Source organism: Hermetia illucens, chromosome 4 (assembly GCF_905115235.1).
Source record: "Hermetia illucens chromosome 4, iHerIll2.2.curated.20191125, whole genome shotgun sequence".
NCBI classification, from domain to species: domain Eukaryota; kingdom Metazoa; phylum Arthropoda; class Insecta; order Diptera; family Stratiomyidae; genus Hermetia; species Hermetia illucens.
This window is the reverse complement of record NC_051852.1, coordinates 170,337,112-170,360,528: the sequence shown is the minus strand read 5'-3', so window position 1 is coordinate 170,360,528 and position 23,417 is coordinate 170,337,112. Positions and strand designations below refer to the sequence as shown.

The window sequence follows — 23,417 nt, the reverse complement described above, 5'->3', positions numbered from 1 at the left end:
AAAATATTAGGAAGACCGTCAGACCACAACCAGCATTAATATCTAAACACAGACAGAAGAGGAATGGAAGAGGCATAGGGTGAAAGTGGGGTAGATGTAAAAACTGAAGAGAAGTAATTTCGAAGAAGCTCACATGCAGAATTTGGATAGACTGAAACACAATCATCGAATTTTATGTTGACCACCGGCGAAACAATCGAAGACCGTCCAGATCTGACATGAGACCAGAAAGCCTTAAATACATGTCGCTCGAAGGAGCCTTCAATATTTGATGGGTATGTTGAGGAAGCGTTCCTAATTAAGGTTTTCATGGACGACCGTAGAACTTTAAAGTTGGTAAGATCAACTGCTCTGCCTGTGTGACGACATTTCAGCCGAGACCGGTGCGAAATAAGGCATCACGAATTCCCAATGTAAACCGGACCGAGTATCTACAGTGCTTCAGGTTAAAGTTGCATAATCAGGCAAGTCCTCACACGACCTCCGCGTGGTGGAAACCGTCTTCGGGCGGGCCAAGAGTGTGTAGGGCCGGGCTGGGAGTAGGCTCATCCAACTGACGAGGATCTGCTTGTCTGCTGGTCATGTGTTAGGGGCAAGTAGATCTGGCGGGGGGATGGACTGAAGCAACAGCCCGGAGATCGTCCTCCCTGCACCGGAGAAGGTGCTAATAGGACCCCAAGCCAAGGTGGAACAGAATACGCCGAGGGCTGCGTGGCCAATGGGGAGCTTGGTCTTTAGTATGCGAACTCTGAATACCTTGGGCACTTTCAGTTTCAAATAAGACCCTTACCTTGGTGGCCGGGCCAGCCAAGGTAGACATTCTTCCCGGACTACTCGTGGGACCAAGACATGGACTCAATTAATAAAAAAACCAAAACGACGATAGAAGAGGAGGCGATGATGCCAGGCGCATCATCGGAGGACGAGCTGCTGGCCTCCAGCCAGGAGACAGTGGCCGTCGAGAGCAGTACACTCGGTGCCAGCCGTAGCACCGTTGTGCTGAAACCAACCGCAGGGACCTCCCGGAGCGAGGCATCAGACGGACTAGTGGCTTCCAGCCTGGAACCCACTGCCGTCAGGCTGGGGGTAGCGAGTACCAGACATAGTACTCCTGACCCGAAGCCCTCAGCGTCGGGGGATCCCTCGAAAGCGAAAACCGACAAGAATGCCGGTCGCCGGAAACCGGCTAAGAAGCGAAGGTCCACGGGTGTCCTGCTCAAGAGCCAGTACCAGAAGGCCATGCATATTCTCGGCAAGATTGCCAAGAATAAGGAGGCCGGTACTGTCGACGAGCGGGATGAAAAATACCTCGCTGAATACCAGGCGATTGTTGATGAATACAACAGCAAACGCCGGACTGACGAGCAGAAGGCGAAGCCCATCGCTCTAAACCGCAACCGATCTTAAGACGAGGTCGAACAAGATAAGAAGCGGAGCAGAGTGGGCAAGAGCGCAGACGCCAAGCAACATACGAAGGAAATTGTACAGCAACCGTCAGCCGGCGGGCCACGTACTGCGAAGCCCTTCAGCGATGTGGCCAGGAGTCACTTACGGGTGGCGCTGGCGGATGGCAATTCTGCTAGCGGCAAACTAACGCTGGAGGTGTGGACCAGTGTTGAGGCTAGGCTGTCGGGCATTGTCTATGAACATCTCGTGGAAACCGGAGGCAAACACCCGGGACTCACTCCCTACTTTGATTCATCTCAGGTGGTCCGTGGGTTCCACGTAATAGCTTGCATGGACCAGTTCTCTAAGGACTTTCTCGGCTCGTGCGTCGCTAAGATCAGCGACGCTTGGGAGGGCGTTAAGCTCAAGATTATCCCTTACGACGAGATTCCCAGGAGACCGGTCGCTCGCATTTGGTTGCCGAAGATCCGCATGGAGAAGGACAAGCTGGTCCATTTCCTGCGCCTTCACAACCCCGGGATCCCCATGGATGACTGGGTTGTTATAAAGGAGGAGGAACTTCAGATAAACAGCCAGCCCGTACTACTCCGCATAAACGAGGAGTGTCTGGAGACAATGCAAAAGGCTAATTATAAAGTGTGGTTCGGAGTCAGGAATGCCAAAGTAAAAGTGTTCCGCTCTGCAAAACCGGACGACGACCTTTACCCAATCGACGCCGCCAACGAGCTGTTGGAGGAGATGACGATCGACGGTCCGACGGGGGCTGACAAACCCCCCACGCAAGCAGATCATGCTGAGGGTAACGCAGATAAATCTGCAGCACTCGAAGTGTGCCTCGGCTAATCTGCTCGTCTTTCTCTTAGAGGAGCCCTGGGTCGGAAGCGACCGAACCATAAAAGGACTCCAAAGCAAATATTTTAATTTATTCCACAGCACAGGAGACGCTGATCAGGCTAAACCTAGAGCATGTATTCTTGCGAGGAAAAGTCTGTACGCTTTCCTGTGCCCGGACCTGAGCTCCAGTGACCTAGTTGTGGTCAAGCTGGAGCAGGCGGGGGGAGAGAACGTGTATATTTCCTCGGCGTACATGGCTCACGACCGATCAGCTCCGCCAGAAGAACTACAACATCTGACGAATACCATAACACCAAAGAAAGCCAACCTGCTGATAGGCTGCGACGCAAATGCAAGGCATACGCTTTGGGGCAGCTACGAAATCAAAAAAAGAGGTGAGTTATTCTTTGATTTTATTATTACTTCAAATCTGTCGGTGTGTAACAGGGGCAGTACACCAACCTTTCATTTCCCCTGCTCGGAGAACTGTGACGGTTGGGAGGAGGTCCTTGATATCACCCTAATAACCGACAACGGGATTCTTAGGGTGGAGGACTCGAGAGTGTCTGACCAGAGATCCTTCTCTGACCACAGTTGGATACTCTTCAGTCTAGATCTCGCCGCAGAGGCCTCCAAGCCCTTTAGAGACCCCAGGAGGATCGACTGGAGAAAGTTTGGTCAGGTAATTAAGAACAAACTCTCCGGTGCGCAAATTGGTAGGATTGGCACGACAGACGAACTGGAGTCAAAGGTCGGGGCTCTGGAGAAGGCTTTTGATACCGCCTTCAAAGTCTCGTGCCCTGCTAAGTACAGCAAAAAGACCCTGCCACTGTGGTGGAACAAAGATCTCTCTAGTCTCAGGAAGCTGACCAGAGAAATCTTCAACATCTGCTACAGACAAAAATACTGGCAGCCATACAAGGACTGCCTAAAGAAGTACAAGTCGGCCATCAGGACCGCCAAGAGGCGGTCTTGGCTAGACTATTGCCAGAACATTGAAAGCACTAGTGATCCCGCGAGGCTCAATAAGATTCTGTCCAAGGAACATAAGAGTCTATCCTTCCTTAAAAAGTCGGAAGGCTCCTGGACGGAATCTTCTAGCGAAACCTTGGAGCTGCTGGTGCAAACGCACTTTCCCTCTAGCGAGGAGGACTGTGAGTCAGAACCTCGCTTGGAGGGTTTGCGGCAACCCCAGCTGTGTGAGACTATCAAATCGGTAATTACCGGGGATAGGATCGGCTGGGCTATAAACAGCTTCTCCGCATACAAATCTCCAGGCCCAGATGGCATAATGCCAGTCATGCTACAGAAGCAGCAGGAAAGGGTTGTGCCGTGGCTTGTTGAGATTTACCGAAGCTGCATCACTTTAGGATACGTACCGCAGTTCTGGAGGCGCGCACGGGTGGTTTTCATACCGAAAGCGGGCAGGCGAGGTCATGAGCCCGCGAAGGACTTTCGGCCAATCAGCCTGACCTCTGTCGTGCTGAAGACCCTAGAACGCATTCTGGACATTCACTTAAGGACGATTATGGAGAGAACGCCTTTCTCTAAGTCCCAGCATGCCTACCTCAAAGGAAAATCCACAGAAACCGCCCTCCACGAGGTAATTGGCACGGTTGAGCGGTCGCTGCAGTACAAGCAGCACACCCTTGCTGCCTGCTTGGATATAGAAGGAGCTTTCAACAACGTCAGTACCAACGCCATCAAGGAAGCCTTGACCGGTATTGGACTGGAGGGGTATCTCACGCATTGGATTATATCTATGCTGAGTACCAGGATAATCCAGTCCGATCTGGGTGGCAACCACTTGACCAGAGCTGTGAACAGAGGCACGCCCCAGGGTGGTGCTATCTCACCGGTGCTCTGGTTAACAGTAATGGACAAAATTTTACGTACATTGGATAGCAGCGGGGTGAAGGTGGTGGCGTATGCCGACGACTTGGTGATATTAGTATCAGGGATGTTTCTGTCCATTATGAGCGACATCATGGAAGGAGCGTTGCAAAAGGTGTGCCTGTGGGCCACAAGATGCGGACTCAGCATAAACCCAACCAAAACGCAACTGATGCTATTCACCACCAAGACAAGGATACCTGAATTCCATCTACCACGGCTGAATGAACAAAGATTGGTTCTTTCCTCTAATGTAAAGTATCTGGGTGTAATCCTGGCTCCTAAGCTAAATTGGAGGTTGAACATAGAACTGAGGGTTAAGAAGGCCTGTATAGCCTTCTATGCCTGTAAGAGAAACTTTGCCAAGAAATGGGGTCTCCGGCCGAGGATGGTTCTCTGGATGTACACCGCTGTAGTGCGTCCGATCCTGACGTGCGGATCTATTGTATGGTGGCAGGCTTTGAAGAAGAAATACAATAGAACGAAGCTTAATAGGATTCAAAGAACCGCGTGTGCAGGTGCTACGGGGGCTCTGCAGTCCTGCCTGGCAGATGCTCTCAATGTACTCCTGCATCTCCTCCCCCTTGAACTCCACATCAAATATGTTGCAGCGTGCAGTGCCGTCAGATTACGTGAGTCCGGATGTTGGACAGCGAAGTCCTACGGCCGCAGCAACATTCTAGATGAAATACCTCGAGAAATCTGGGCATCCCCCACGGACTATGTCACACTCAAGCTGAACTTCACGAGAAACTTTGCTGTGGACCTTCCAACCAGGGCAAAGTGGAAGACCGACGGCGTGTTGCAAGATTATGACACGGTATTCTTTACGGACGGATCAAAGATGGCCTATGGAGTCGAGTCGAGCCCCAAGCGTAACATAGCCATTCTGACCGATAGCCAAGCGGCCATCAAGGCCTTGTGCTCAACGATTGGTGGGGCAGTGCAGAGACACGCTCAACCATCTGGGTGGCACGCTCAAGATCACTCTCCTCTGGGTTGCCGGGCATAGGAACATAGAGGGGAATGAGCGGGCTGACGGATTGGCCAGGCAAGGCTCTGTTCTTGGCAGTCCCTCGGCGAATACAGTCGGTGTTCCGCTGGCGGCTGTCGGGGGCCGAGTCTACTCGCACTACCTAGCAGCCGCGGGCCTGAGATGGCGAAGGCTTACAAGGTGTGCCAAATCAAGGAGAATTTGGCCCGCTTACAACATAACCCGATCACGAGAGCTCCTGTGCCAGACGCGTGCAAATGCATTCAACATTACGGCGGTCTGCACGGGGCACTGGCCCATAGGGGACCATGCCGCTAGGCTCGGCTTACCCTACAACTCGCATTGTCGAAGCTGCGGAGAAGGAAGGGAAGCCCTCATGCACTTTCTCTGCGATTGCCTGGCTCTGGCTCGAGTCAGGCTGCGGACACTGGGTAAACCATTCTTTGGGGGCCTTAGTGAGATTTCTAGCTGCAGGGTCAGAGAGCTGCTTTCCTTCATGAATGCTACGGGCTGGCTCTGAAGATCTGAGCCAGCTGGACTCTGCTTCCCTGTTCCTATAACAACAGTCACGGTCTCAGGAGTTTGTGGCATCAAAACGGCGCACCAAAGCGCTAATTGGGCTCCTCGGAGCGGCCACTGATACCTACCTACCTACCCCATCTAAAGTGCGTATGATCCGAGATAGGAGCAACGCATGGAAGCAGTTTGTCCAAGGTGTCATAAAACCCTGAGACAGCCTGGTTGCAAGATAAATTATGGAAGGAAAGGATCCAGTCAACCGAGCTAAGAAACTTATTTAAGGTCACGAAGTCGGCTTTCTAGAAGTTGAATTTCGGAATCTTATGTATTGGTTGTAAGTTAGGTCGATTTAGGCGAAACTTAACTTCAAGAAGGGAAGGGAGCGTCAATTTTAAGATAAGCGAGGTACCGCGTGAGGAATGTTAGAAAAAAAATAGAACGTGGAGCTGGTTATTATGATTGGGATGGATGTTAAATTGTAAGGCGGAGCAGGAATTCATGAATGCCAAAAGAGCCAGAAACGAGGGAGTCATATATTTGGAAAGAGCGGGTGGTCCGGCGGAGGTCGCCCATTCAATTGGTTTCCCCACAGAGGATAAATGGCTGGTCGGGATATTTAGTTAAGAGAACATTCGCCAAAGTATCAATAAATTCTTCAACTAGTAAAGTTGGACAAGAACACAAGAAATATCAAACGGGACACAATTTGAAGGTGAAATGCGAGCAGTGATTGTCTCATAAGGGCGGGTATTTAACAAGGTGATAGAGATCAAAGGAACATGCTGTACAACGACAACAAGAACCTCTCCAACTTTAATTTTACACGAACACTGCACATCGCGATCACAACGAATAATTGAGTAGCGGTCAAGAAGCTCAGAATTAAAAATACTACCATCAAGCTACGTAAGTAAGACAAATGATATGTGTGAGGACGTGGCCGATACCTGCAGATCTAGCAGCTTAGTTCTGAGGCCTCTGCATTTTGGTGGTATAATGTGAACGGAGTTAAGTATCTCGCCAAGGACGGGGGTCTCATCAGATATTTTCTGGAGGGTTCTGGCGGTTGAAATTTTCGTTAAAAACGCCAGGCGGCCAGAACGATGACTGATTCAACCCATCAAGGTTGTGTGGGTATGTTTCTTATTTTCGAGCTGGAAATATAATAGTATATAATTATGTTTTGAAAATTTACTACGAATTCCTGGATTGGTAGAATTTTTCAGTAATATAGGCTTTAATGTGAGGTGTCATACTGGAAAGTTTGGTGGAAACTACTACTTTTTTAACAAAGTTTTAGTGGGCCAAATTTGCCTCTTACGCGCCTCTAAGAGATGAAATGGGTCTTTTTGATCACTGGCATGAATAGCAGAAATTTTAATTGTTATTAATATCATCGCATTGCATAGGGTTACTCTTCTACAATTTGTGCGATTTTACGATTTTGCTGACTGTCATTATTGCGATTTTTTTTGATTTTTTTTACATTACCCATAATTTTCCAACTTGTGTTTGCTATAATATTTTAAGTCCACCCAACTACTGGCCTATGCTGACGATATCGACATCATGGGAAGAACCACCCGTGACTTACAAACTGCTTTCATCCAGATCGAGTGGGCAGTGCGAGATCTTGGGCTGCATATCAATGAAGGCAAGACAAAGTATATGGTGGCAACGTCAGCATCGAAAACCAACCAGCCAACAGCATCAAACCGCACTGGTCAAACGGGAAGAATAAGGATAGGAGAATACAACTTTGAGACCGTTGATAATTTCTCCTATCTAGGGTTGAAAATCACAACCGATAACAGCTACGATGAAGAAATCCGGGTACGGTTGTTGCCAGCCAACAGAGCCTATTTCAGCTTACAAAAACTGTTTCGCTCGAAACCTCTCATCACAGGGTCAAAGCTCTTACTGTACAAGACAATGATCTTGCCAGTCCTCATGTATTGCTCGGAGACTTGGGTTCTTAGCAAGAAGAATTGCGAACTCTTGGCCGCGTTCGAGAGAAGAATCCTCCTATGAGGGATACCATGACCATCCGGTTGTGGATAAAATTCGGCTCAATAGGTTACGGTGGGCGGGTCACTTAATCCGTATGGATGAGGATGATTCCGCCCGGGCAATATCTATGGTAGAAAAAGAAGACGAGGCAGACCCTGCATAAGATGGAGCGATGGCGTAGGTCAGGATGCCAGACAGCCTTTAGGGATATCGAATTGGTGGACAGGCAGGTCTAGACCGTATACCGGTTGTTGCGCTGTTGATGATGATGATGATAATATTTTATATTTTTTTAATAATTTCAGTTTAATTCTAGAAAAATTATCCAACGAGGTCGCTTGTCCTGCCAGGTCCTGCAGTTTCGACACACTTGAAAGGGGAATCTGCTCTTTTAATTGGAAGCAATTTCTTATTTAGAATCTGCAAGGAAGGGGATATTATGAGTAACGTGATTCAGCACAAAATGTGGTCTCCGCGTGAGAATAAAATCTATTATTATTTATTTTTATTTTAATCCATAAGAATTCAACGAAAGACAAAGAACCCTATAATCTTGTTCTTGAAAATATGCAAATGTTCACGAATAAATTGGTTGGAAATCCAATAAAACTTCCTTCATTGAATTTATATTTCTGCTCCAAAAAGGAGACTACCAACAACACAAAGTTCTAGCCTTTTATAACTTTTTCACAACTAGGCCAAAGTGTGTATCAAACTTATCGTGTAAAACCCCACTCCTGACGCTCATTTCCCATACATTCGGGACGTGTGGCTTCCATTAATTTAAACCCTCTCTTAGAGACGATAGACGGATCTATGCGAACAACCCACGACCTCCATTAGTTCTAGCTTCGCATTGAGAATCATGGACGCGAGATATTTATAACTGAGGTTCAAGGGAGTGGAAAGGGCTTTCCAGCAAATTATATCTGATCCAAATAATGGATGCTGACGAAAACATCAGTTGGTAACTGTATCAATCTGAAACATTTTGCGATGAGAAATGGCAAAGCAAGCAATTCGCAATCGTCCTTTGGGACGCCCGAAGAACGACTCACTATGCCTAGAAGGGTAAATGAGACATAAACTTTCAAGGTCTTTTCGATTTGGCTCTTATCTCTAGGTGTTATCCTAGGGCTGATAGCCGTTGTTATGGTTAGGTCATGATAGGACGGTGGTTTGTTGAGGATGATTTTAATAGTGTGGTGATTCCCATGGTCGCAAATTTCGAACCCATCTTGGTGCTTCAAAAAAATTATCGAAAGATACAATTCAGAGATTTTCCTACCTCTATTGTATGATAGTACGGCGAACATTATTCTAGGAAGCAATTCGAGCCCTTTTAATGTAAACCTCGTGAGGAAAATTGCATTTTCTTAAAGGTCAAGTCCCGCTGTATCTCCAATCGCAACCTATTCACAACGTAAGCACAATATTACAATACGATGTAATTTATGAAAATTTGAACAAAAGATTCGATAGCGAAGATAGTCTAATGGCTGGTAAGTGTGATTGAAAGAAAGTACGGTTGAGATTTATGGCTTGTGAGGTAGCATCACTTTTGCAGGGTCCACAACGTTCATTCGATAAGGACAGGAAAAGAAGTGCTCTGTCAGCAAAAGTTGCGAAGAGGAGCAGACATAAAGAAATCTGAACTTGAGGGAAAAGTCCTTGAATAATGCAAATAAGCAATATGGATAGAGCCAAATTTGTAATGGAAATATTTGAGCTCCGTAGGCATATTTTACAGAATTGGGTTCTAGTAAATGCCAATCGGACTGAGAGCCATTCAGAAGAGCGGCGTGCGAAAATATGAGGGGGGGAGGTATGACTTACCTGCTGCCCTTGCATCTTTACACGCTTCATACATATCAGCCTTAATCTCTGGATTGTCATCGGCAATTGTCTCACCAACCGTTACGAAACGTTCTACGGCTAAATTAACAGATTGTCCGACGCGGCCTATGGCACGCATAGTCCTTTCCGACGTAGCATGAGGCCGCTCGGAACGATGTTGTACAAGCGTTGAGATCTGAAAAGAGAAAGCGAAGGGAAAATTTAACTTCAATCAAGCTAATCAAGGATATTTATGACTAGATAACGGTAAGAATACCCTGTGTGGAGTTGCCAAATCACCCATCAGGCGCGTCCCTTCGTGCGGATAAGGGAATGCTCGGCGAATGTGTCATGGGCATGCACATGCACGCATCCGGAGATGTGCGTGTATGGGCATGCTTATGCGCAGGCCGGGTAGGTGGGAAGTAAACGCCCACCCGTGGATAAAAATTGGCTATGGGAAGGACACCCAGAAATTAAACCAGGCATATGGAAGAGGAGAACTGTAGTTTTTTATGGTGCAGGGCTTCGGAAACCCAGTGCCGGTGGTTTTTGGGAGTGAGCAAGCGGGCTCCCGGCCGTCGATATCCAACGACCGCAGTGCCTCAGTAGTGGGAAACTTGGCTACTGTGGCATCTTATGCTACAAGAGAAAATGGTGGAGTGGAAATTAGGTCCACACCGGATCCTTTTAGGAGAAGTTCGAAGCTTGGGAGATCACCACCGCGGACAATGGTTCTTTTTGGTAGTCGAGATTCGTCGTGGGACTCTGAAAGAAACATGAATAGTCCCTTGATCGACATCATTCCTTGTGGCGCAAGGCGCGAAAGCAAACGGGAACATACCGGAATGGCGTTCGTTACACTCGGGGAACGAATAAATGAACTGTGCGAGTTCATCAAGGAGAGGCGGAATATCCACCAAAATATTCGAGCCTTAATAAGGGGCATTAACTTGTCTTATATCAAGGCACTCGAAGAAAAGAGTTCCCAAGGGCAAGGTCACAAGGGAAACGCAGGTGACGCCTCCCCATGATAAGGTAGGCGGGAAGACAGCAAAACGGGCTAGAGACGGTACCAGCGAGCCTCTAGGACTACAGCAAGTCCCGAAGAAGAAAAAAGCCTCTTCACCAAAGAAGGCGGAGCCGGCGAGAGTACCCGCGAAAGTAGGTAATCTCACGATTGCAGCCACAACACCTATAAAAGTGGAAAAAACCAACGCCCGGAGGCCCGAACAATGGACTAAGGTGAGCAACAAGAGGAAAAAGGACAAAAAGAAGCTCTGGCCGGAAATAATAATTATTTCCAAGAAGGGAAATATGTCCTATGCCGACATCCTCCGAAAGGTAAAGTCAGACCCGGAACTGATGGATTTGGGGGATAGTGTAAGCCGTATCAGGCGAACGCAGAGAGGAGATCTGATGCTGGAGTTAAGTAGATCCGCCGACAAGTCGCCCGATAACTTCCGCGGGAAGGTGGAAAGTTACTAGGAGAAGAAGCTGAGGTAAGAGCTCGGCAACAGGAGATAGTGGTTGAATGTAAGGACCTAGATGAGGTCACCTCTGTGCTGCGCTAAAGCAACAGTTCAACCTTAGCGATTTAGACCAGAATGCCATAAAAAGGATGAAGAAGGCATATGGCGGCACACAGACCGCTATTATTAGTTTTCCGGCGGAATCAGCTATTAAGTTGATTACCGCGGGCAAGGTAAGAGTTTGTTGGGTCGTGTGGGTGTGCAGGCTCACGGAGCAAATAGCTCTAAAGAGATGCTTCAGATGCCTTGATTTCGGCCATTTTGCGGCGGCATGCACTAGCCAGCATGATAGGTCGAGAAGTTGCAGAAAGTGTGGGGAAGAGGGCTACCTCATCAAAGATTGTACCGGAGATCCACGGTGTATGCTATGTAGTGGGACAGAGGGCGTGGACGACCGGCATGTTGTGGGAGGCAGCAGATGTCCGGTATATAGGAGGGAGCTGAACCGCACAGGCAAATGAGATTGATACAAATCAATCTCAATCACTGTGAGGCAGCTCAAGACCTGTTCTCGCAAACCATTCGAGAGTCGAATATGGATGTGGCGGTTATTTGCGAGCCGTACAGAGACCACGGCAGTGCGACTTGGGCGGTGGATGCGTCTGGCAACGCCGCAATCTGGGCGTGCGGAAGACAGGCCATTCAGGAAGTCATGACCCCCCGGCAGCCGGTTTTATAAGGACGAAGGTCAACGGTGTCCATATTTACAGCTGCTACGCTCCTCCTAGTGCAACCTTAGCACAATCTGGTGTTGGACGCTAGAGACCGCAGCCCTAAAATCATTGTGGGCGATTTCAACGCGTGGGCCCTGGAGTGGGGAAGCCGATCGACGAACACCAGAGGTCAAATTCTGTTGGAGTCTTTTGCGGAGCTGGACATCGTGCTGGCTAACGTTGGATGCGTACCCACCTTTCGAGGAAGAGGGTCGGGTTCGATCGTTGACCTGACATTTGTTAGCATTTCACTGGTGAGGGAGATGGCTTGGCAAGTGAGTGAGCACTACACCCACAGTGACCACCAGACCATCTTCCTCCGCATTGGGAACCGGGGAACCAGTCAACGACGCTCTGGAGGTGGAAAGGCTGAGGCGGTTGGCTGGTCTATCGGAGCTTTCGACGAGGAGGCATTCCTGGCCGCATTAGAGGAAGCCCATGATCCGGATGGAACAGCGGTGGAAAGGGTCACACAGCTGTCTCAGTGTAACCGAAGCATGCGACGCTACGATGCTACGACGACGTTTGCACCACGACAAGAGGCGAAACTACTGGAACACGGAGATTGCTGCTTTGAGATCGTCTTGTCTCCGAGCGAGGAGACTTTCCCACAGGATAAGGGGAAGACCGGATCACCAGGAGCGTGAGGAGGAATACAGGGATCTGCGAAGCAACCTTAAAAAGGCCATACGAAGAAGCAAGCGGGAATGCTACCAGAAGCTCTGCATGGAGGCTAATGCGAATCCGTGGGGTACAGCCTACCAAGTTGTAATGAAGAAGACCCGCGGGCAAAAATCACCTCAGGTGACATGCCCACGGCTCTTGTTGCAAATAATTACAACTCTTTTCCCGCAACAGGAACAGGATCAAAGAGAACCCCAACTGGCAGCTCAGCAGGACGTCTTCTCGATCCCTGATGTTACCGAAGAGGAACTTCGGGAAATCTGCAGACGTACTGGGGATAGCAAGGCTCCGGGATTGGACGGAATTCCGAACAAGGCTCTGAAGGTGGCGGTCAAGGCCAGACCAAGGTGGTTCGCAAGCACATTCGAATCGTGCATGGCAAAAGGAATATTTCCCGCCCAGTGGAAGAGGCAGAAGCTGGTGTTGCTACCGAAGCCCAAAAAACCACCCGGCTCTTAGACACCATGGGGAAGATGTTGGAGAGGGTGATATACAACCGGCTGCTCCCGTTCATCGAGCTTGTGGGTGGTCTTTCAGAGCGGTAATATGGGTTTCGGCGAGCCCGTTCTACGGTCGATGAAGTAGCAAAGGTCGTGGAGTTGGCTCGAAATGCAATGGCCATGAGCAAATGCCGTGCTCTGGTGACGCTGGACGTCAAAAATGCTTTTAACTCAGCCAACTGGGGCTGGATTAAGGGCGGTTTGGCCAAACTGAGTGTTCCTAGCTACTTGGCTCGGCTCATGGAGAGTTACCTTTCGGACAGGCTTCTCTGGTACGAGACGGACGACGGGCCGGGGGAGTACATTGTGACAGCAGGTGTGCCTCAAGGTTTTGTACTGGGACCACTGCTGTGGAACATAATGTACGATGAAGTGCTTGGCCTTCGCGTGCCGGAGGAGACAACGCTGATTGGTTTTGCGGATGACCTAGCGGTAGTTGCAATTGCAAAGCATCCCGAGGACGTGGAGCTTTATGCAAATGAAGCCATTCATACCCTCAAGTCATGGTTACGAATGGTCAAGCTGGACCTGGCGGACGAAAAAACGGAGGCGGTCCTCATTACCAACCGTAGGAAGAACAACGCGGTTACTATCCGGGTTGGTAATCGTGAGGTCGTCTCAAAATCAGTTGTCAAATACCTGGGGGTGATGATCGATGCCAAGCTGAGCTTCAAGGGACACTTGGATTATGCGCGAGAGAAGGCAGCAAATGCCAGCTCATCCCTTGCAAGGATGATGCCTAACGTGGATATAGTCGCAGGCTACTCATCGCGGGAGTGGTGAGGTCGATCCTGCTACGCGGCCCCTGTCTGGGCGGAAGCGTTGAACCACGCTGTCAACCGGAGGAAGATAAGTTCGGCATACCGGCCAATTGCGCTAAGGGTGTGTAGCGCATTTAGGACGGCATCGACGGAGGCAGTGTGTGTCATCGCAGGAATGATCCCTGTATACCTTCTGGTGAGCGAGGCACACTGGCTTTACGAAAAACGGAAGGCAAATCCAGCCGAAGTGAATGCGGATTTCCGAAAAGCCATCAGTAGAGAGTTGTGTGGCAAGTGGCAACAACGGTGGGATAACTCCGACAAGGGCCGGTGGACCCATACATTGATCCCATGTATCGATAAATCGGTCGACCGAAAGCACGGAGAATTGAATTACCACCTGACACAGTTCCTTACGGGACACGGTGGTTATAGGAAGTACTTGCATCGCTTCGGGTTGGACGAGTCTCCCAACTGTCCTGAATGCGGTGCTACACCCGAGGATACGGAGCACGTTATGTTCCATTGTCCCAGATTTCTGTAGCAGAAAAGGAGGTTGAACAGCATCTTAGGAGCGAACATCGAGCCCTCCAACCTGGTGGAAGAGATGCTGAAGTCGGAGGAAAACTGGATGGCGGTAAATGAGGCAATAGCCGTGGTGCAGATGAAACTCCTGGAGTTGGATCGAGCTCGGAAGGCGGCGCGACGGAGACGCGACATGGACGAGCTGGTATAGCGAGCCAGAACCTCCCCCGCGAAGTAATACTTCACGGTGGTCCCGCGGGGAGGGGCGGAAGAGTGGGGGTGGTTTTAGTGGGTGCGAATCCCACACACTGCTGCAACCTGGCGCAGCAGCGTCTTTCTAAGATTTCCACCTCCATCCATAAAAAAAGAAAAACGCTAAGAATAGAGTTCATTTTCAAATAATTACAAAAGTTATTCACTGAAATCTATGATACTATATAAAGGGGTGGAGTTGTCATCAGAACCCAATCAGTTCTAAGTTTAAAGATATCCCACCTTTCCTTTCCTTAATCTTCACAACAATTTTGGTATCTAACTTTGCTATCTGCAGCTATAAATCTGAACTAGTGCTAACTTCGAATGTAAGTTAAATTCACAAGAAACTTCTCAAATCGTTCCTTCATTTTACTTTATCACAATCCTGTGCGACGGCAAACGTCTTTTCATCATATCACTCCATAGTGAAAGGCATAAACTTAAAAGTTGCTCCATGAGGATGACTTCCGCTTCGACTCCACCATTTGGAGGCTGAATGTCTGCGACATGATTGAAATGACCTGGAGATAGAATCACATCAACCCGGAAACTAGTCTTGCTTTCATGGCGTTGCCTTTCCGGGGAAAAGTCGGAAGGGATGATGGGAAAATGTCCTTCTTTATGATTTAGTATCTCATCAGAAACATATCTTGCCTTTTCTATGAACTCTGGAACTCCAATTTGATGATGCGCGCCATAGACATTGCAATTCAGAATCATCGTTTAAATATTGATTCGAAGAGTTTATGGAAAAAGGAGCTGAAAGGAGGTGAATTTGGTTAGAACAAGTTTTCGAAAATTAGTATTCGTGGTCGCGGAAATCTACTTTTGAAAGTAAGTTAGGCTTTGATTCTTCACCTGGATCCATTTCTCTCACGATAATTATTTTCAATTTAGTTTCATAAAAATTTTATTTTGAATAGTTCATTAAAGGGAGGTCTATTGTAGATTGCCGGTCGCTCAGAGCAGATAGAAGTATCTTCGTTAAACTTTGTTATCCGTTCTGACTTCTATGATATCATTTGGTTTATAAGGTGGAATCCTCCACGCAGTAGTTTTTCTACAACCTTTACCTTAAGACATTCGTTTATTTAAGGCGGCTGTACTTTCTAGCGTAGATAGCGTCCTGCAGCTGGGACCCAAATTAAAGTGACAGCAACAACATCAGCAGCAAACACGATGACACAGCCGCCAAAAGCTGAAATTTTTAGGAGTAGGAATGCACCACACTAACCGCTTCTAGCAGCTAAACTGACAGATCCTCCTGTAAATCCCTTTGCAGGAAGCGCCAAGTTACACCATAGAGGCTAAGAGTCCTGGCGACCAAAAGGGAGAGACGCTATCAAACTCGAGTTTGGAAAAGCTGGCAAACTCCGATCTGGGTGACACCCCCTTTTTCGAGAAAAAGGGGGACGAACTATCCAATCAGGCGGAAATGTAAGCCATTTCACTGGGGAGGATAAACCACATTAGAAAGGCAAGAGTAGAGGCAGAAAGGCTACTCAAGAAGTGGGGGTGAAAAATGAAGGCTGCTACCATTGTCCAGCGAAATGTCTCCATGGATGTCAAAAATGGTGTAATGGGGATGGTGGAACTGCTGGACCTTATTGCACATCAGGATTGGGACAACAAATCGACAAAACAGCGGTAATCTGTCGACGAGGACGCAGAAGGAAGAATTCCGCAAGGTGGTAACCAAGTGGACCAAGCAACGCGGAAAACAGTAGAACATTCAGCAACAACAATCTAAGTTGAATAGCGACAGCAGTGGCCCCACTGTAGCAAAATCCAAGTCGCCTACGACGTTAGCGTCAAAGAAAAGGAGAACGGGCAAACTGTGGTAAGACGTCATTCTCATAGGGAAATCTTTCGCGGAAGTTCTTCGATAAGTTCGCTACAACGACAAATCGATAAAAAAGGATTACCCAGATGTGGGCCACCATAAGGTTGCCCGAGTTACGTCTGTTAACCTTAGAAGACAAAAATTGGCCATTGTCACTGTCCCTAAGAAGACAGCGAGCCAATTTCTTCATTGCAGGAAAATAAAGATTGGCACTATCCCTGGCGTAACTTTTGCTTCGGAGTCCTTATTGTTAGCGGTCCAACGATGGAAGGTACTGGAAAATTTCACGGCCAGTGATAATCAGTATATTTCCTTCGAAGTGACAAACGGCTCTTTCCAATGTTCTGCCGTCCGGCAAACACCTACCGGGTTAAACCTCGGAAAAATCGGCGTGGCAAAATTTGTGGAAGCTCTCTCAAGAGGGTAAATCAGCGACAAGACCCAAGCGCAGAGAGAAAAACTGCAACTGAATCGCTAGGTGATTCAGCAATGTGTCTTATTACCACAGCTTGTAATGCATCCCGGGAAATTACCCCTGTACTGGTGGACGACTCAATCTGGACGCGCAAGAGGCCAAGACGAGGTGACGCTTAGAACCGCACAGTATAAGAGTGGGAAAATGAACTCTGCCACGAAATCAATAGGCAGAAGACAAGGTGCTGGCAGGAGCTAATCAACGACGTAAACAGAGAGTCATGGGGCCTTGGGTAAAAGCTGGTTTTCAAAAAACTCGGTGTCCAACGGTCGCCCTCTTTTACGGAAACAGCGAAGATGGAAGAAATCGTGCAGGCCCTGCGCATTGAGGAAGTGGTCCGAGAGGTAAAACTGGCTGAGGAACACAGTCACCACTGTCAGCGAGCGGTGCTTCTTGTGACCCTCGAAGTAAAAAACGGCTTTAATTCTATGAGGTGGTGCGACATGCTTAAGGCGCTGGAAAATCGTTTCCATGCTCCAGGCTACCTATTGCGGATGTTGAGGGACTATTTTAAGGACCGTGCCTTACTCTACGAGACCCGAGAAGGACGGCGCAGCCTCAAGGTAATATTGGGGGCGGCTCGGGAATCTATTCTCGGTCCGGACGTTTGGAACGCCTTATACGATAATCTTCAATGACTCGAGATGGTTGATGGATCGCATTTGCTTGGATACGCGGACGATGTTGCGCACTGGTTACCGCACGCACGGTTGAGCAAGCTCAGCGCACATTGGGAATGGTGATGCGGCGAATAAGCAAGCTAACCATGGATTCTCCCTAGCTCTGGAGAAAACTGAAATCGTTATGCTCACGAAGGAGAGGGTTCCCACAGTCCTCCCTATTCAGGTTGGTGAAACCATGGTTTTGGTGAAATACCTCGACATCATGATAGACACGTAAACGCCTAGCGCACGTACAAAGACAAGGGGCTCAGTGAGTTGTGTTCACCTATAGTACCGTGTTGGAGCCAGCAGTAATTCTAATAGCATGAGCTATTCCGATTGTTCTCCATGCTACCGAGCGGAGGTTTATACCTCAAAAAAGGTGAGGAAAATAGGGAAGCTGTCGCTTGTGAGAGAAGAGCCTGTACTTTCTGCGCATGCAACAATTTTGGGAAAGATAATCGAGGGATAGATGGGTCAAGCACCTCACAAAAACTTGCAGCCGTGGTTAAACGAAACCGCGGTGAGGTTGACTGTTATTTAACCCAACTGCTGAGCGGACTTGGGTATTTATAAAACATTTGCACGCAATCGGGAAATCACGGTCACCGACCGCATTTATTGCAAGGATGTGATGGATGATGCCTGCCATATATTTTTCTTCTGCGGAAGGTGGGAGCGCCGTCGCCATAATCTTTCAACGAAAGAGTGTCTTGCGTCCTCGGACACCATAATTAAGTGCTGCAGATAGAGGAACATGGAGCCGAGTGGCATGTTACACTGAAGGTGAAGTTGGATAGGAGAGATGCCAAAGTAACTGACCTGCCTGGCGTTCTCTGGGAAATTCATTGAAGATCTTAAAACAGGCAGAGCTGCACTGGAGTACACTTCTGAAGATGGTAGCGCTACAGCCGACCTTGTCGTTATTTAAGTTACGGTAACAGTAGCCTACAAGGCTTCTATGTCCTGGAAGATATCTTATATTCCCAACTTGCAGAAGGAAAGTCATTAGTTTCGTCGTTTGGTACAACATTTATATAACCTCACCCCAATGACAAAGTACGGATCAGCTAAATGGATACTCCGCTGCGTAATAAACAAAAGTTAGTGGACTAAAGCTGATCACCAAAAAGATCGAACCTCAGTCGAACTCCTGTTCATTTAATAGCAAAAAGATGGACAGTTACGGCTGAAATAAGAAGGGAGCAGAACCCGAGGGGCAGTAATCTGGGCAGAAAGGAGAGAACTTAGTAGGCAAGCCAGGGAGTTATACAAATTACAAAGACTGGTTTGTGTGTGTATCAGCGGGGCAATGAGGACATGCCCAACGGCATCCCTGGAGATCCTTCTTGGATTAACCCCCGCCATATGTACATTCAGATTCAGGCAAGAAGCGCAAAGTTCAGAACAGCCGGGAGTATCAATGAGCCGGGGAGTTGCCTAAAGCGAAGTACAATTGACATTATTTCTAGGCGGTACCCCGAACTATTGATACCCAGGGATAACATGACAACGAGGTTTCACTTCGATAAGAAGTTTGAAACACGATGGAGTAACAAGGCAAAGCGGGAGAGCGTGAGTGTGACATATGGCTTCAACCAGCAACTGATTACTTGGTACATTGACGGATCCATCGCAGCAAAAGGCACGGGTACCGAGGTCATTCGTCCAACGAAAATGTACTTGGAGCCAATGGGTAAACATACTAGCATATTCCAGGCGGAAATATACGCAATAAATAGATGCGCCTCCTTTAATCTCCAAAAGGACTACAGACTACTCTGACTGACAGCCATGGAGCAATCATGGCACTTAGGTCCAACCAGATGAACACTGAGCTGGCATGGGAATGCACAATAAGATGTGGATACTCTGGGTTTCAGATCATGTTGGGTTGGAAGGTAATGAGGCAGCGGACGAACTAGCCAAGAAGGGAGCGGCGACGGCTTTACACGGGCCAGAACCCTTCCGTGAAATCGGAGACGTGTTCATAGCTATGACATTAAAAAATGAAGAGGAACGGTTGAGGGAACTATACTTGGCGAAAATACGAGGAATGGAATAGTCCCGAGTGCTAATTGGGTGATATGAACCCAAGCGCACAAAGGAAGGAAAGGTTTAAGCCTCTCTAAGAAGGGTCACCTAGTGAAGCTAGGGATATATGCAGACACCGCCTGCAGGTTTTTTGCGGAGTGCGTGGAAACCTCTACACACGTTCTGGGAGAGTGTCCGGCATTTAAGCAAAGTAGGTCAAGGCACCTGGGAGAGCAGTTAACTGACTTGTTGCTGGGCCGAACAACTGGACTATTTTCTTATGCAAATTGAAGCTGGCATTTCATAGGTCTGGGTTAATATATAATTGTACTTTCTAAAGGCTCAGCGTAAGTAGCCATATTGCCTTCCTCATTAGCCTATCGACCGCCAAACCGCAATCTACATTATTTTGTTGCCGTAGTTGCCAATGAATCGTATTAATTGAATTTTCACAACAATCTAATAAAATTGCAAATTGCAAACACGACACGGCCCAACGACCGTAAATATTGCCTATATCCGTTTAATAAGGACTACAGGCAACGCAACGTGCGAAATTCGCAAATATAATTAGTCTTCAAAATCGAATTTTCCGCCGGGGGGTGGGTACGGGTTTTCATAGGGTACAAGTGCTTCTGCCCACTCGGCTCCGGGGCTAACTTTCCAAATGCATAACTCACAGAAACGAGCATTGTATTAAATATGGTTGCCGGTTGCGGGTTGTTAGTCTGATAGTCCGGACAAATTTCAGCCATTTCTGGTAAGCATTAAGTCAGTAATGTGCGTCGAACGAAAGCAAAAAGCTAGGGAAGGGTGGGAGTGGGGGAGGCCGACAACGGCGGTCGAGTGAGGCAAAAAAATATAATAAATGAAACATCAGCACTCGCATTGAGGCAAAGTGCCTTGTCATGGAATCGTATCATTGGGTAATGAGGTAATTTAGCAGTAGAGCAGCAGAGAAACAACTCCAAGAAGTATTTCAGGTCAATTAATGCGTCACGTGGGGTCGTTAGTGGAAGCAAGACGTCTGCCAGCTAAGGATATGACTTTGCAGGACGAGTAGCGTTGGTTGTCTGGTGGCGTGAGTAAATTTCATTTGTTGTTTGGTTTTGAAATCATTTTTGGTTCGTTATCAAATTGCTGATCAACGAAACAGATGATTTTCAAGCCGAGGAAATTGTAGGAAAGCGCATTTAAAAAACTTGCTTATAGCAAGCTGTTTTCGTACTTGCTTTCTTAATGACACTTAAGCTGCTGACTGGAAGGGATGGATTAGTAACTGGGATTTCTTTCAGTTGCAACAGTTTAACGGAGAGTATGCGAATCGAATTATGTGTTTTTTTTAACAAACAGTCGGATAACGGTAAATTCAACTAGGTTGAAAGGAGGGGAACAGCGGGACCTACCCATTGTCGTACTCTCTGAATCTATACAGATGGTCATTATTAGTAAGCAGTTGCTTAAGTGTCAACCTCTCGAGCTTATTGTCTGGAGTTGGAATTCCCACAGGGTCTTGAATGTTTGTTTTTGCTTTGTGCTTGTTCCACTGCTGTAGGTTTACACCTTTTTTGGGATAAGGAGGTGATAGCAATTTAAATCCAAAGTTCCAGACTCCTTGTTTAGACCAACTACCGGCTAAAGTACCCTGATACGTCCAGGATACTACCTGGGAAGCGCTTGACGTATCACCCTCAGGTCATACCTAATCAGTGTAGAAGCATGCATCTTGTGGTTCAACGGGCCTCAACTTCATACCACCTCTACTATCCATCTCTCTCATTTCGCCTTAAGAATGTCTTGAGTGTAACGTGCCACGTGTCTTCACTTTGCAACATGGCCTCAATTATGGTGTCCGTAGACACTTGGCACCCTTCTGCTTACAAGCGATAGTAGTGGTGCTACTACCCTCTGTAGGTGTCGCCGACATCATTCACCATATCCTTGCATAAAATGCATTCCAGCGACCGTGATTTCCCGATTGTGTGCAGGTTTAGGTAATAGTCAACCTCATAATAATTTCGATTGAACCATGGCTTTGATGTGCGGTGATCGATGAGCATTTAGTTTTTTAGGAACCAAGTTATACTCCAGGTCCAATGGATACCTGTTAATGTCACTCTCGTTACGGAGATCTTCTTTCACTCGCTTGTGTTCTGCGCATCTAAAGGTTATCTTGACCGCTTGCAAAAGATGCAATCCGTCGAAGTCTGAGGCAGTTTCTTCATAGATCTGTAATTTCAGGGAGTGACGTCCCGTGACGTCTCCTTTCGTCTCCTTTTGGGTGCCGATGCATCGCAAGCTCTCTACGGCAAGCGATGGAAAAACTGTTGGAATATGGACAACAGTTGCACCATCTATTCATCGATTTTAAAGCCGCCTATGATAGCATAGCCAGGGTAAAACTGTACACGGCCATGAGAGAATTCAGTATCCCGACGAAATTAATAAGGCTGACTAGGCTGACCCTGACCAATGTGCGAGGCCAGATAAAAGCAGCAGGATCACTCTCAGGACCATTCGACATCAACAACGGTCTACGACAAGGGGATGCGCTATCATGCGTCCTCTTTAACCTGGCCCTCGAGAAAGTGATCCGTGATGCTGAGGTAAATGCAAGAGGTACGATCCTCTTTAAGTCCACCCAACTACTGGCTTATGCTGACGATCATGGGAAGAACCACCCGAGACGTACAAACTGCCTTCATCCAGATCGAGCAGGCGGCGCGAGATCTTGGGCTGTACATCAATGAAGGCAAGACAAAATATATGGTGGCAACGTCAGCACCGAGGACGAATCAACCAACAACATCAAACCGCACTGGTCAAACACAAACACGAACAAGACTAAGGATAGGAGAATACAACTTTGAGACCGTTGACAATTTCTCCTATCTAGGGTCGAAAATCACAACCGATAACAGTTACGATGATGAAATCCGCGCACGGTTGTTGTCAGCTAACAGAGCCTATTTCAGCTTACAAAAGCTGTTCCGCTCGAAACGTCTCACCATAGAGTCAAAGCTCTTACTGTACAAGACTATGATCTTGCCAGTCCTCGGAAACTTTGGTTCTTAGCAAGAAAAATTGCGAACTCTTGGCCGCGTTCGAGAGAAGAATCCTCCGAAGAATTTTTGGCCCCCTACATGAGGAAGGACGATTCCGTAGCCTACATAATGACGAAATCTACGAGCGATATCATGACCGTCCGGTTGTGGATAAAATCCGGCTCAATAGGTTACGGTGGGCGGGTCACTTAATCCGTATGGATGAGGATGATCCAGCCCGGAAAGTCTATAAGGGCAATATCTATGGTAGAAAAAGAAGACGAGGCAGACCCTGCCTAAGATGGAGCGATGGCGTAGGTCAGGACGCCAGACAGCTTTTAGGGATATCGAATTGGTGGACCTCGGCGGAAAACCGGGATGTCTGGAGTTCCTTATCAAGGCAGGCCTAGACCGGATACCGGTTGTTGCGCCGTTGATGATGATAATGATGATGATGCATCGCAAGCTGCGGTGGTAAAGCTTTTTGTCGAGTTCACTAACAATTCAATCGCAGTTTTTCTATTCGCGTCCGGGTCTTGTGGCTTATTTACCCCTTTCGAGAGAACTTCAGTGGATTGGCCAACGTGGATTCTTCAGAAGTTCCATTTGGTTGGTATTTGCCAAGCGTCAGAACATTAGAAGGAGGAGTTTGTTACTTCGAAGTAAATATACTGGTGACCACTGGGCATGAAATTTGCCAGCACTCTTCGCCGTTGCACCTCGGCTACTAAGGACTTCGTAGCAGTGACCACGTCAGAAATTGCTCTTAATCAAAACGGCGGAATGTCGGAGTACTATCAATATTTAGGGCAATACGCCAGAGAGTCTGGTTGATCTATGTTCCATTCGAAGGCTAAAACTCTCCCATTTCTACTTCGAATTTCGGCCACCCAGCC

General features: G+C 47.8%; 1 protein-coding gene across 4 annotated transcripts in view; it reads right to left on the bottom strand.

The window, feature by feature from the left end:
- The window catches only part of LOC119654388 (alpha-catulin), a 380,996-nt gene that overhangs the window by 175,154 nt on the left and 182,425 nt on the right, over positions 1–23,417 (bottom strand). For all 4 annotated transcript variants that reach the window (XM_038059756.1, XM_038059758.1, XM_038059757.1 and 1 more), the window contains exon 2: positions 9,494–9,689. In XM_038059756.1, coding sequence (XP_037915684.1) covers positions 9,494–9,689 — 196 coding nt within the window. The remainder of the gene's footprint in view (positions 1–9,493; positions 9,690–23,417) is intronic.